Here is a 14,084-nt window from a genome sequence, read left to right on the forward strand (position 1 = left end):
TCAACAGTCATAAGAGAATCGACAATTCTAATTCAAATCTCAACCGATTAGGTGAATTCTTTCTGCCAAAGAATGGATCCAACAGTTGTTTAATAATGTTTCACATGTACAGTACGCTCCATGTTTTGCCTCCCTTAACGCAGCGGATGGAGCTGTAACTTTGTCCACATCTTTTTTTGTATTGCCTCATTTCTTCAACTCCCATGAGTTCATGCTTTAATGTCCGCAGCGTTCCAAAGGCTTCATTAAAAAGTCAACGGCCCATCCTACATGTACAGGTACATGTAACACTACATGTCGCTAATGCGAGCATTTTACAAGGTCCATTCAGTTGTCTCGAATATAACCTAATCGTCGAGAAGATTTCGTTATCTAATAAACAGGATTTTTTTCTGTATCACGAATTTTTTCTCTACTTGCCTCTGTACTTGGATTCGATGTTTTATTCCATTTTTAATTCAATGGTTTAGTTCCAAATGACTGTCCAGTTTTTAAGGTCTAAATTATAAAGGGTTAGTAGCTTTGCAGGATGGATAGTATATGTAGAAAATAAAAGTTCATGCAATTTTCAAACCTGTTCGGTGTACCTTTAAGTTCACTTGTTCGCACAGGTAGTGTTAAGAACTTACGTTCGGGGGAGTGTGCACCGTTGTAATCCTATATGCCATTTAGGCCAACAGGATGCAAACTAAAAAGGTGTCATATGATTGTAGTCGTGGTTTGTTTTAACTTGTTTACTTCAAATTTTCTGGAAACAAATTAGCCATGCATTATCAAGAAAATACCGATAACAATGACAAAATTCACACTAGCTATTTCGACGCAAACTGCGGTTTAAACGCGGATATCTTTTTCAGTGTGAACGAGCTGATACTTTATTGGACCGCAGTTTGCGTGCTAGTGTGAATAGGGTTAATGTCACCTTCAAATACCCTTGTCTGTGTAGTATAAATCACTTCGTTCGAAGTACACATTTGTTTACAACCGCAATGCAACTTTTAGCAATCACCTTCGTCTTGGCAGGTTTTATCTGCCTTATGGTAGATGCAGAAGAATGTCAGTGTCCCACGCCAACCTGTCACATCACCTATCAAGGTAGGACAACCTCTCTCTCATTCTCTCTCTCTCTCTCTCTCTCTCTCTCTCTCTCTTTTTCTCTCTCACGCACACACACACACATTTGTGCGCGCAGCGGGTATACCGGGTACGTACTCTAAAATAGGGGCCAGCCGAAGAATGAAGGTAATTCTATACATAAATTCTCTCTCACAGTACAAAAAAGGTTGATAGAATTAACAAGAGACCAATTTGTGAATATAGTGAAAAAAATTGTAGGGGAATGTTGAGTATGTAGTTTTGCGGATTTTCAGTACCAGGCTAGAAGTACTCTTCAATACTACTAGGTGTAAGCCACTGGTATGCAGGTGTAAGTGTGCTATTTTCAGGGAAATCTAAAACCAAAGTAGCATTCTCCGCCATGTGTACTACAAATCTGATAAACGGCAACGCCGCTGCTGATCTTACATTTCAAAAGACCCTGACAAATCTTGGACGAGGCTTCGATGACGTCTCCTCATTCCATGCACCGGTCGACGGAACCTACTTCTTCACTTTCGCTATTCACACCGGTGACAGAAATGCAAGAGTGTACCTCCGCACCAACGCCGGCTACGTGAATGAAGCCTTTGGGTCCGCGGGCTATCATACCTCGACCAACCAGGCCATACTTCGTCTGCAGAAGGGAGACAGGGTGTGGCTCCAACAGCAACCGAATGGATCTACGGTTAGCGCTGCAGAGCACATTCATGTCTCCTTTAATGGGTTCCTTTTGTATGAAGATTAACAAGCACATAAACAAGCAGAAGATGGCGTGCTCATTTGCAAGTGCACACCCATCAACAAACACACACATACTTGTCTATGTGTACCAACCGAGGACATCAGCACAACACCATACAACCGAGGACATCTTATTCCTTGGTTAAATCAAAATAAAAACATTCAATTTAGGGTAAAATCTATTCGAGTATGAATGTTATAAATTAATTTTTTATAAAAACTAATTTTTTGCTGACAAGAATTTTACATTCTAACCGAGGACACACACGGACACACACACGGACAGACACTACACATTACAACCGAGGACATGCATGCATCTACATGTAATAATGATTGTACTTTTAATACAAAGCAAATTTTATATAGCGTTACTTTGCAGCAATTCACATTTTTATGAAATTCTTTCATATTTAAGGTAAATTCCAAAATAACACCAGAGGTGATGATTAAATGAACAGTTATACAATATTTAATGCTGGGCTTTGCCACTTTTTTAGAATTGAAGATTATGAGATAAAACATCAATTAATTTAGGAAAAGAAAGGATACTGATGAAATAAAATAAAAGACCAAAGAAATTCGTTTTCAAACATTTTATTTTCATAATGCTTATTTTCTATTTAGCACTCTTTTATTATCATGAATTTTATATTTTGATAACACAAAGTGTCGTCCATTGGATACAGACTTGCACAGTACACAATTTTACAATTGAGGACATCATGCCAGCAGCACCCAAAATTGTGCTTTCTTCCAATTTGATGCAATATTATATAATGCTTAACAGCATAATGATTATCAATTTTTTATAATAAAATATTAGTATCATGAATATTCAGAAAATGTGACTAGCAAAGGTTTTCAGGTTCACGGAACTCCAAAGTCATACTTTGAAAATGCTAAATGTATACAAGAGAGCACTGTACTGAAATGGGTTTCTTTCCATTTTTAACTTTTTTACATAAAATAATACAGTTTACTGCCATTTCACATGATCAACTAAGAAAATTGTTGAGATGGCAAAAATATCAATATAACAAGTTTAAATGTCCAATTTCCTCCATTCCGAACATTGTGAATGATTGAATCTGACAAACTACAATGATACGAGTTCATTTCCATTTTGGCACTTTTTTAACACAATACAAGATAACAGGTTTACCACCATTTTTTATATAATCAACTAGCAATATTGTCAAGACGCAGAAATTGTCAAACAACCCATTTTACATATCTAGAAAATTCAATAATGAGACTGTTTACATGCCTGACAATCAAATCTGAGGAAAACCACTTATATACAAATAAAAGCTGAAGTCCCTCAAAACTCAACCAATCAATCTTATTTTTAAATTTGATTTGTATATAGATAACATTGATCACTCTTGTGAGTTTAATGACAACAGGCCTATCGGTTCTCCCTGAAATGTGCTTACAGTGTTTCTTATATGCTGAAAAAAAAAACAGCATAAAATTTGAAAGAAAAGGGCCTGGTCATGCTGATTTTCAATCTTGACCATTCTTTTACTCATAATAATCAGTTCTGTGAGTTTCATGAAAACAGGCTTTAAGTTATTGGTTCTTCTTGAAATGTGCTTACAGTGTTACTTATATGCTTAAAAAAAACAGCATAACATTTGAAAGAAAAGGGCCTGTTCATGCTGATTTTCAATCTTGACCATTCTGTTACTAATAATCATCAGTTCTGTGAGTTTCATGAAAACAGGCTTATTGGTTCTCCTTGAAATGTGCTTACAGTGTTACATATATGCTGAAAAAAAAACCAGCATAACATTTGAAAGAAAAGGGCCTGGTCATGCTGATTTTCAATCTTGATCATTCTTTTTAATTTACTAATAATCATCAGTTCTCTGAGTTTCATGAAAACATGCCTATTGGTTCTCCTTGAAGTGTGTTTACAGTGTTGCATGAACACTGAAAAAAGGAGAAAAAAATGCAAAACTTTTGAAAATAATCATCCCATTTCGTCCATTTTGAGACACTGTATTACACAGTACATGATAACATGTTTACCGTCATATTTATATAATCAACTAGCAATGTTGTAAAGATGCAGAAAATTTCAGACAAACACTAACATATTTACATATCTAGTTAGTTCAATAACGAAACTGTCAACATGCCTGACAATCAAATCTGAGGAAAACCATTTATATACAAATAAAAGCTGAAGTCCCTCAAAACTCAACCAATCAATCTTATTTTTAAACTTGATTTGTATATAGATAACATTGATTACTCCTGTGAGTTTCTTGAAAACAGGCTTATTGGTTCTCCCTGAAATGTGCTTACAGTGTTACTTATATGCTTAAAAAAAAAAAAAAAAACAGCATAACATTTGAAAGAAAAGGGCCTGGTCATGCTGATTTTCAATCTTGACCATTCTTTTACTTATAATCATCAGTTCTGTGAGTTTTATGAAAAGAGGCCTATCGGTTCTCCTTGAAATGTGTTTACAGTGTTGCATGTACAATGAAAAAAAGGAGAAAAAATGCAAAACTTTTGAAAATAATCACCCCATTGCCTCCATTTTGAGACACTGTATTACACAGTACATGATAACATGTTTACCGTCATATTTATATAATCAACTAGCAATGTTGTAAAGATGCAGAAAATTTCAGACAAACACTAACAAATTTACATATCTAGTTAGTTCAATAACAAAACTGTCAACATGCCTGACAATCAAATCTGAGGAAAACCACTTATATATATCAAAACAAGGCACAACTTTCACAAAACTCAACCAATCAATCCTATTTTCAAACTTGATTTGTATATTGGTAACATTGATCACTCCTGTGAGTTTAATGACAACAGGCCTATCGGTTCTCCCTGAAATGTGCTTACAGTGTTACTTATATGCTGAAAATGGCAGAAAAAAAACAGCATAACTTTTGACAAAAAATGGCCCGGATATGCCGATTTTTGATCTTGACAACCCTTTTACTAATAATCATCAGTTCTGTGAGTTTCATGACAATAGACCTATTGCTTCTCCTTGAACTGTGTTTACAGTGTTGCATGTATGCTGAAAAAAGCAAAAACAACAGCAAATTTTCTGAAAAAAAAAAGCAGCCCATTATGAAGATTTTCAAACTTTCATAATGTCATAGCCTTCTTCAAACTGTCAGGGGTAGATTAATTCATAGTTAGCTAAGGGGCCCTTTACACTGGACGGCGTCCTTTCTGTGTCCTGTAGTACGGATCCATTTGAGAGTACAAAATTATAATACTTAACTTTCTGACAACTGGCCAATCACCAAATATTCATTTTATTCAACCAAAGCAATGCTTGTACCTCCTTTCTACGACCACAATGATGCAAGTTTCTTGGTCGCACAAAGGACGCCGCCCCACTGGCAGGGCTAGACACTAACTTTTATGAGCACCTGTCCTGCGGCCAGGTGGTCACAAATTTGACCTGTCCGATTTTCAAACCAACCTGTCCAACAAAACCAATATTTTTTTTTTCTATTCATACCCAAAACTTTGTAAATTAATATGTGTAGTCATACATTTAATGTATTTATTACCAAAATACTCAATCAAATGAGCTGGGAAAATGCACCTTAAAGTGAATTTATTTTCAGGTAAAAAGTTGTTTTTTCATACTTGTGAACTCCTGAAGATTAAATCTTGCATATAAGGCTGTATTCCCAGAGCTTTTAGATCGATCTGTCCCCGCGGGGAGTCTCACTAGATTACTGTCAGATAATCCGGCTTAAATGTCCGTCCCACCTACTACAAGCTGTAAGGGGGTAATTAACTTTCGTGTCCGCTCGGCTGACAGCTATTCTGCGTGAACCCCCAGGGAGTTAGGTTGATCTAAAGTAGATCGATCTAATCTCTGGAAATGGGGTCTAAGTCTGATTTAAAATAGTTCCAATCAGGGCTTCTCCTAGGATTTGGGGTACAGGGTCTACTAATTGTAAATATGCAATTTGATAACAGATTACATGAAGTTTAACCACAGCTTAAAAAAAAAAAGAAAAAAAAATACCCTGAGCGGGAAGTGGGGAGGGGGTACTGTTAAATTAATTTTATTAAAATATTCAAAATTAATAATATTTGAATATAGTTCAATGAAAAGTTCAATAATATTCATTTTATAATACTTATATCTATGTTAACAATTTAACTTCTTTTTCGGGTTATCATGTGTTTGATTTTTTTTAATATATGAATTAAATAAAATCAGTATAAAATGTTCCCCTTCTTTTTATTAAAATTCTCATATTTTTTATTACTAATTTCTTCCTTACATCAATATCATACTGGTATATGACAGCAATGTTAATTTATCATATTCCAGCTGAGCACTATTTTTTAACTGTAAATAACAAAGGTGATACTAGAATCATTAAAGAAAACACCATACAAAATTTCAGGTTATATTTTGGCAAATAAACAACATTTCAACAAGATCTTCAGTCCAAAAGATTTCACTTTCTATAGTGAGTAGATAGCATACAACGTATTTGATTGACAGGCAGTATGTTGCCTTGACAACGAACTAGATATAGCCAGTTCATCCAGTTCAATCTGGCTTTGTACCCAGGCAGCACAGTAGTTGTGTAGTTTCTGTTTTTGGAACGGTCTTTACTACTAGAGCACGTAGATTTTGAACTAAATAAATATAAAGAAAAGAACCTGATATGTGAATAAATTTTGTCTGATGAAGTTCTGGAGGGTGTTCTCTTTCATAATTTGGCGGTAAGTTTACTCAGACTTCGTTTTGCGACTGCATGTGTTTTGTGCCAAAAGTAGGTCACTCTTTTCAATGCCGTCTAGGAAGGGAATAAAAGACGTTAGTATGCAACAAAATATTTTTTTTTAAAGATTTTTGCTCCAAATTTCTCACAAAACATGACCTGTCCGTCGGACAACCAACCCTGCAACTTCACCTGTCCGAACTGATTTTTTACCTGTCCCGGACAGGCGCTAATGTCGAGCCCAGTGTAAAGGGGGTTTACGGACGATCCATTTACCCTTTTCATTTAATTCTTGCACCCTCAAAAGATTGTCGGTCCTAAGATCTACCGAGTGAGCCACAAATTCAGACAGTTCTTCTTTATTTAAACCACTCCAAGTCAGTTGTACTAATAAAGAAGCGTGCCGTAATATGTACAGTGCGATGATAGTTATGTAGTTACGTAACGGCCTAGGAGAGCTTAATTTGATAAAAAAGACCTTTAGTTTAAAAATATGAACTTACTGAATATATAGACATCTGAGATATAACATTAGTTTCAGTTTAGTCTGCCCTTCACAGCACAACCGAGGACGCGGAATTTGGTCCGCCCTTTACAGCACAACCGAGGACGCGTGTGTATAGCCCGATTTCAGACAAAAAGTTGGACAGTATTTCTGATACACTCGTGGCGGGAATTTGGCCCGCGCTATACAGCATAACCGAGGACTGGCTCAGAATAGCGTCAAATTTCACCACCTAACTTGAAATGGGCCCCTTTATGCATTCCACTGCTTATGTCAACCGAGGACGTCCTCGGTTGGAGGTGTGTCCTCGGTTAGTGGGTTTCGGGCGGGTGTGTGTCCTCGGTTAGAATGCGTGCACAAGAGCACACACACACACACACACACACACACGCAACCACATACGCACCATCACATGGACTGTATGTTGTATCGAAAATAGGAACGAGAAAGAACAACTGCAAAATAGTCACTAATGGTCAAAATATTTCAGTCTACCAAATAAATAGTTCATAAAACTTGAATATATAATTCTTCTCCTAATTTCTATTAAGAATCATTATCATTATGGTAATTATATGTGTTCTGTACACGTTAACGACTTCTATGACTACTTCTTGAACAATATTTTTATCCTGAAATAAAATGATAGATAAACCGATACTTCGAGTGTCTTTGTTCCAAAGGCTTGTCATGAAATTGATTGATGAAATAATATTAACTACCAAGTCTGACAAATAAAAACTAATAAATAAGGTGTGATTTATGGCTGGAACGTAAATATCACAACCGAATTTCATGTATTTGCTTCGAGGAACGAGTGACTGGAGGTAATTGTGTTAGGAGTAAGCATTATGTTTTTCATTTTGAACGATAAAGGTTGGTCTCTTGTTTGTGTCGACTGTTCCTTTTTGTTTATTCATTTCTTTCTTGAAAGGGGGCTGGTACATTTTGTTGATCTCTCTCTCTCTATATATATATATATGTATATATGTGTGTGTGTGTGTGTTTGGTAATAGCTTGTTGATGGCATATACCTATCTATGAACGTTACCTTTTACTAATACAAAATCTAGTCTTATTCTTGGGTCTATTTCCATGAGCATAATCAGTCAAAAACAATTTGATTTCCCCATATCATAAACCAAGGGAAGACTAATTTTAAGGTTGGACTTTTAACCATCTTTCATTATTTATTGTTCTTGGGTTTTATTTAACGTTTGTGTGTTTGCATGGTTATTTGCCATTCACAGAGGTTGAGTTATAACGATTCAATTACAAAATTTACAAAATTGCAACTGTCAAGTTTTGTCACAACGTAAGACTTTCTTGCCCATGTGCACGAGAGATATTTCGATGAGCTCAACATAAACAGCGTTCTGTCAAGTTCTTTTTTTTTTGTTTGTTTGAATGAAGTATCTGGGCGTTGGCCACGGTAATTCAATCATGATGATTGTTCTGAATACAACCTTACTACAACCCGGAGCATCTTATCTGACATTTTCGCTTTTGTCACAAACCAAAGACGGACAGCTGAGCCCTGGGTCAAATTTTCTAAAGTAGCGAATGGAGCTGTAATTGTGTCCACATCTTTTTTGTATTCCCTCATCTCTGCAACACCCATGAGTTCATGTTTTTATGTCTGCGGCATTCCAAAGGCTTCATTAAAATAAAACTTCGAGCCATCCTACATATACAGGTAACACTACATGTCGCTAATGAAAACGAGCATTTTACAAGGCCTATTCCGTTGGATCGAATATAACCTAATCGCCAAGAAGGTTTCGTAAACAAATCATTTCAGTACTGTAAACGATTTACCATCAAAAAAATCAATTTTCGTGGAAAAAGGGAATTTTCTCCGTATCACGAATTCTTTCTCTACTCGTCTATGCACTTAGATTCGGTGTTTTATTTCATTTTTAATTCAATGTTTTAGTTCTAAATGACTGTCCAGTCAGTTTTAAAAAAGTTTTTAAGGTATAAATCATAAAGGATAAGTAGCTTTGCAGGATGGATAGAATATGTAAAAAATATAAGTTCCAGTAATTTTCAAACGCGTTCTGTGTACACGTAGCTCACTTGTTCGCACAAAATTCAGAGATTGTCAAACACAGTTAGTTTTAAGAACGTACGTTCGGGGGAGTGTAAATCGTTGTAATCCTATGCCATTTAGGCCAACAGGATATAATTTTTTGCGTCATATGATTGTGAGTCGATCATGATCTATCTCACTTTGTTTACTTCAAATTTTCTGCAAACAAATTAGTCATGATTTATCTACAAAAATACCGATAACAAAGACAAAATTCACACTAGCTATTTCGACGCAAACTACTGTTCTAACGCGGATATCTTTTCAAATGCGAACGGACTGATTATTTGTCGGACCATAGTTTTCTTGCTTGTGTGAATGGGGCTAATGTCACCTTCAGATATCCTTGTCTGTGTAGTGAATCACTTCATTAGAAATTCACGACAACCCAGTTCAATTTGCAAATTTAAGCAATCACCTTCGTCTTGGCAAGTTTAAACTGTTTTATGATGGATGGAAAGGAATGTCAGTGTCCCATGCCAACCTGTCACGTCACCTATCCAGGTAGGACAATCTCTCTCTCTCTCACACACACACACACACGCACATATACACACTGCGCGCTCAGCGGGTATGCCGGGTACGTACTCTAAAATAGGGGCCAGCCTAGGGATGGAGGTAATTCCATACATAAATTCTCGTTCACAGTACAGAAAAGTGGATAGAATTAACAAGAGACTAATTTGTGAATCTGTAGGCCTAGTGAAAAATTTATCTTTGGCACTGGCAGAGGAAACGCTGAGTGCAGTTGTGAGTAATACCAGTACCAGGCTAGATCTACTCCTCAGTATACTAGCTGAAGGATACGGGTAAGAAGGTTTTACTATTTTCAGGTAAATCTAAAACCAAAGTCGCATTCTCAGCCATGTGTACTACAAATCTGATGAACGGCAACGCCGCTGCTGATCTTACATTTCAAAAGACCCTGACAAATCTTGGACGAGGCTTCGATGACGTCTCCTCATTCCATGCACCGGTCGACGGAACCTACTTCTTCACTTTCGCTATTCACACCGGTGACAGAAATGCAAGAGTGTACCTGCGCACCAACGCCGGCTACGTGAATGAAGCCTTTGGGACCCCGGGCGGTCAGACCTCGACCAACCAGGCCATACTTCGTCTACAGAAGGGAGACAGGGTGTGGCTCCAACAGCAACCGAATGGAGCTACGGTTAGCGATGCAGAGCACATTCATGTCTCCTTTAATGGATTCCTTTTGTATGAAGATTAAAGAACACACAGACAAGCAGAAGATCGTGTGCTCATTTGCAAGCACCCTAACACGCGCGCGCACACACATATAAACATACGCAAACACATATGCACAAACACATGCACTGTATTTTGTCATAATATAGGAACGAAAAAGAACAACTGCAAAATAATTACTAGTCACCAAAAAACTATTTCATAAAACTCGGATTATTATTCAACAACCTAAAGCATATCAAGAATGCATTACAATTTTTATGATGGTTATCATGCGTTCTTTACGCGTTGACTATTTCTTGAGCAATATTTTTGACTACTTCTGACTACTTCTTGAACAATATTATTATCCTCAAATAAAATGATACATAAAATGGTACTTCGAGTGTCCTTGTTCTTAAGGCTTGTCAAAAAATTGTTGATTTATGAAAAAGTACCACTTACCAAGCCCAGCGTAATAAATAAGATGTGTCTGAGGCTTGAAGCGCAAATAGCACAACTGAGCTACATGTATTTGCTGCGATGTAAGTGTAACTGGAGCAGAGTGCGGTAGGTGTGCCCATTGTGTTTTTTATTTCAAACGAAACGAGTTTGCCTCATCCGAATGTCTTCAAGATTTTTTGCCATTCACTGAAAAGCGCTGTACTTACTGAAACAGAAATAGATCCACTGTAGATATTTGTTGCCAATAACTTATCTATATTTTTTCAAAACTAGAAACAAAGAACAATTTTTTACTGAATCTTAAATGCCAAAATGGTAAAATAAAGAGATTACAAGGTATTCTCAGAACTCCTATTTTTCAGTAAAAAGTATTTTACTGCTGATAAAAATCAACAAAATAAATGCTTTACTGGTTACAAAAGACGTGACACTAAGTTGGATTATTACTTCCTGTTTTTATTAAATATATATTTCAGATTGGTGATGTGGTTTAAATAATCGCAGTGTTAAAATATTATAGCAAGACACGTAGCCTGCTCGCTGCACCATTTGTATTAAAGATCAGGCGCCTCTCCCCCCCATTACCATCCCACCCCTACCCCCACCCTTACCACCATCACCGACAGCATTCTATCAAAGTACATGTACACTTTGTCTTTACCGAACTGTTTCCCAGGTAACTTCATGGTCTGAATTTTTGTCTGAACAACACATCAGTTAAACTATAATCTATCTGTGAGTATTTATCAAATCGCTAAACTAATAAAGATTAATAAATAAGACCCAACACAGGGGATCCTTGGGGACCATCTTTTGAAGACCTTAGAAATTTTCTCGATTTGGCTCACTAACTTAGGAACTCGAGTCCTTGCTGTTCCCGTCTAATGCCCGTCTAATGAAAAAGAAAGGTTAACACATTTCCAAATAATGACGACTACATGTATTCGACAGAAACTGTATCGTGTTTCATGTAAATTTGTCCATACAGAATTAGCTCACAAGACATTTTAATCTAAAATCACATTGTCAATTAGATGCCATTTTATTTCTAATAATTATGGTATATACATTTAAAATCAAAACTAATGAAAGTTATACTGTTTAGAAAACATAAATATAAAATGTTGATCAATTTAAACTTTTCAAAAAATGGTTTGCATGCAAGAATAAGATGTAAACAGCACTAGAACTATAATTAGCTTTTCATGCAAATCAGACTTTCAATTTTAAATGTGTTATTTTTATAAAATTAAAACAATTTGTATGTTGATACCCATACCCCAATTTAAAGACATAGACCTGCATTACCAGTCTCTAGACCCATCATATAGGTATCAGTAGGCCATCTTAGTAACGGACTAGTCTGTAACTAGGATCTAGAATCTAATGCAAACTGACTGATACATGTAATCAGAGTTAATTGAACCACAGTTTGTTTGCCTGTGTGAAAGGGGCTATTGTCACCATCAAATATCCTTGCCTGTACAATATAAACCACTTCGTTAAAAGTTCACGACAACACTGTTCAATTCGTTTACAGACCTTTACAAGCGCTGCACTATGCAACTTTTAGCAATCACCTTCGTCTTGGCAAGTTTTAACATCCTTATTATAGATGCAGATGAATGTCAGTGTCCCACGCCTACCTGTCACATCACCTATCCAGGTAAGACTCTCTCTCTCTCTCTCTCTCGCGCGCGCGCGCGCTCGCGCGCATATACTCAATTTTAGAGGCCGGCGGAGGGATAACTCACAGTACAGAAAAGTGCAAAGAATAACAAGAATTATGTCACTGAATATCTAACGTTGAGTATAGTTATGAACATAACTAGCACCAGGCTAGATCTAACCGACAGTTCTACAAGGCGTATGCTACATGTACTAGCAAGTAAGTTTTACTATTTTCAGGAAAATCTAAAACCAAAGTCGCATTCTCAGCCATGTGTACTTCAGATCTGATAAACGGCAACGCCGCTGTTGATCTTACATTTCAAAAGACCCTGACAAATCTTGGACGAGGCTTCGATGACGTCTCCTCATTCCGCGCTCCGGTCGACGGAACCTACTTCTTCACTTTCACTATTCACACCGGTGTCAGGACTGCAAGAGTGTACCTGCGCACCAACGCCGGCTACGTGAATGAAGCGTACGGGACCCCGGGCGGTCAGACCTCGACCAACCAGGCCATACTTCGTCTACAGAAGGGAGACAGGGTGTGGCTCCAACAGCAACCAAATGGATCTACGGTTAGCGGTGTAGGGCACATTCATGTTTCGTTTAACGGATTCCTTTTGTATGAAGATTAAAGAGCACATAAACTATCAGAAAATCGCGTTCTCATTTGCAAGCACTGTACAAACGCACCATGCACACACGCACACACACACTCATCCACACACGCACAAATACATGTAGTGTATTTTGTAACGAAAATAGGAACGAGAAAGAACAGCTGCAAAATGGCCACTAAATGGTCAAAATGTTTCCTTCTACCAAATAACTATTTCATAAAACCGGGATATACTATTCTACTTCCGAAAAATTATTAAGAATGCATTACCATTATTTTAATGGTTTGCATGTACTCTTTGCACTACTGTGACTATTTGAACAATATTTTTATCCTCAATAAAATGATACATAAAACGATACTAGTGTTTTTGTTCCTAAGACTTTGCAATAAATTGATGTTTAATGAAATAATATAATCTACCAAGTCGAGTGTAACAAATAAGATGTGTTTGAATCTTGTAGCGCAAATATCACATCCGAACTATATATATTTGCTGCAATGTACGAGTGACTGGAGCAGATTGCGATAGGTGTGCTCATTGTGTTTTTCATTTCAAACGAAACGGGTTTGCCTCCTCCCAGTGTGTCGACAATTTCGTTCCTATTTCTTTATTTCTTCCTTGCTTTATTTAAATTTTTGTGCATCATTTTCTACCTAAATAATGTAACAGCTTGTTGGTGGTGTAAACCTATGTATGAATGTGACATTCATATGTATTTTTTACTAATACAAAACCTTGTCTTATTGCAGGTCTTTTTCCATGAGCATTGTCAGGCAAATCATTTAGATTTGTCCATATCATTAACCAAGGCCAGGCTAATATAAGGGTGATCTATTCATCGTCATTCACTAATTATTGTTTTTGAAGTTTTATATCACGTTTGTTTGTTTTCAAGGTTATTTGCCATTCACAGAGCCTGTGTTATAAACATAAAAAAATATGCCGCCGCTGAAAAGCGC

The 14,084-nt window shown here is 36.7% G+C and overlaps 2 protein-coding genes across 2 annotated transcripts; both read left to right on the forward strand.

Annotated features, from left to right (window-relative positions):
- The first annotated feature begins 844 nt into the window (after nucleotides 1–844).
- Nucleotides 845–10,766, forward strand: LOC106156506 (complement C1q tumor necrosis factor-related protein 3). The gene is made up of 2 exons (XM_087008128.1): nucleotides 845–1,095; nucleotides 10,012–10,766. Exons 1-2 carry the CDS (start codon nucleotides 990–992, stop codon nucleotides 10,407–10,409), a joined length of 504 nt encoding a protein of 167 aa, XP_086864254.1. The 5' UTR covers nucleotides 845–989; the 3' UTR covers nucleotides 10,410–10,766.
- A 652-nt stretch (nucleotides 10,767–11,418) lies between these two features.
- Nucleotides 11,419–13,480, forward strand: LOC106156558 (complement C1q tumor necrosis factor-related protein 3-like). Its single transcript, XM_013531849.2, has 2 exons — nucleotides 11,419–12,497; nucleotides 12,740–13,480. The coding sequence occupies exons 1-2, from the start codon at nucleotides 12,392–12,394 to the stop codon at nucleotides 13,135–13,137; spliced, it is 504 nt and encodes a 167-aa protein (XP_013387303.1). The 5' UTR covers nucleotides 11,419–12,391; the 3' UTR covers nucleotides 13,138–13,480.
- The last annotated feature ends 604 nt before the right edge of the window (nucleotides 13,481–14,084 follow it).

The sequence above is a fragment of the Lingula anatina genome, chromosome 3 (genome assembly GCF_051362555.1).
Source record: "Lingula anatina isolate TDL-2025a chromosome 3, LinAna3.0, whole genome shotgun sequence".
Taxonomy (NCBI): Eukaryota; Metazoa; Brachiopoda; class Lingulata; order Lingulida; family Lingulidae; genus Lingula; species Lingula anatina.

What these genes read in the sequence shown, in the direction of transcription:
- LOC106156506 (XM_087008128.1), top strand. Translation starts at nt 990, where the DNA reads ATGCAACTTTTAGCAATCACCTTCGTCTTGGCAGGTTTTATCTGCCTT. An exon ending in CTGTCACATCACCTATCAAG is followed by an intron (nt 1,096 to 10,011) that starts GTAGGACAACCT and finishes TACTATTTTCAG; the next exon opens with GTAAATCTAAAACCAAAGTC.
- LOC106156558 (XM_013531849.2), top strand. Translation starts at nt 12,392, where the DNA reads ATGCAACTTTTAGCAATCACCTTCGTCTTGGCAAGTTTTAACATCCTT. An exon ending in CTGTCACATCACCTATCCAG is followed by an intron (nt 12,498 to 12,739) that starts GTAAGACTCTCT and finishes TACTATTTTCAG; the next exon opens with GAAAATCTAAAACCAAAGTC.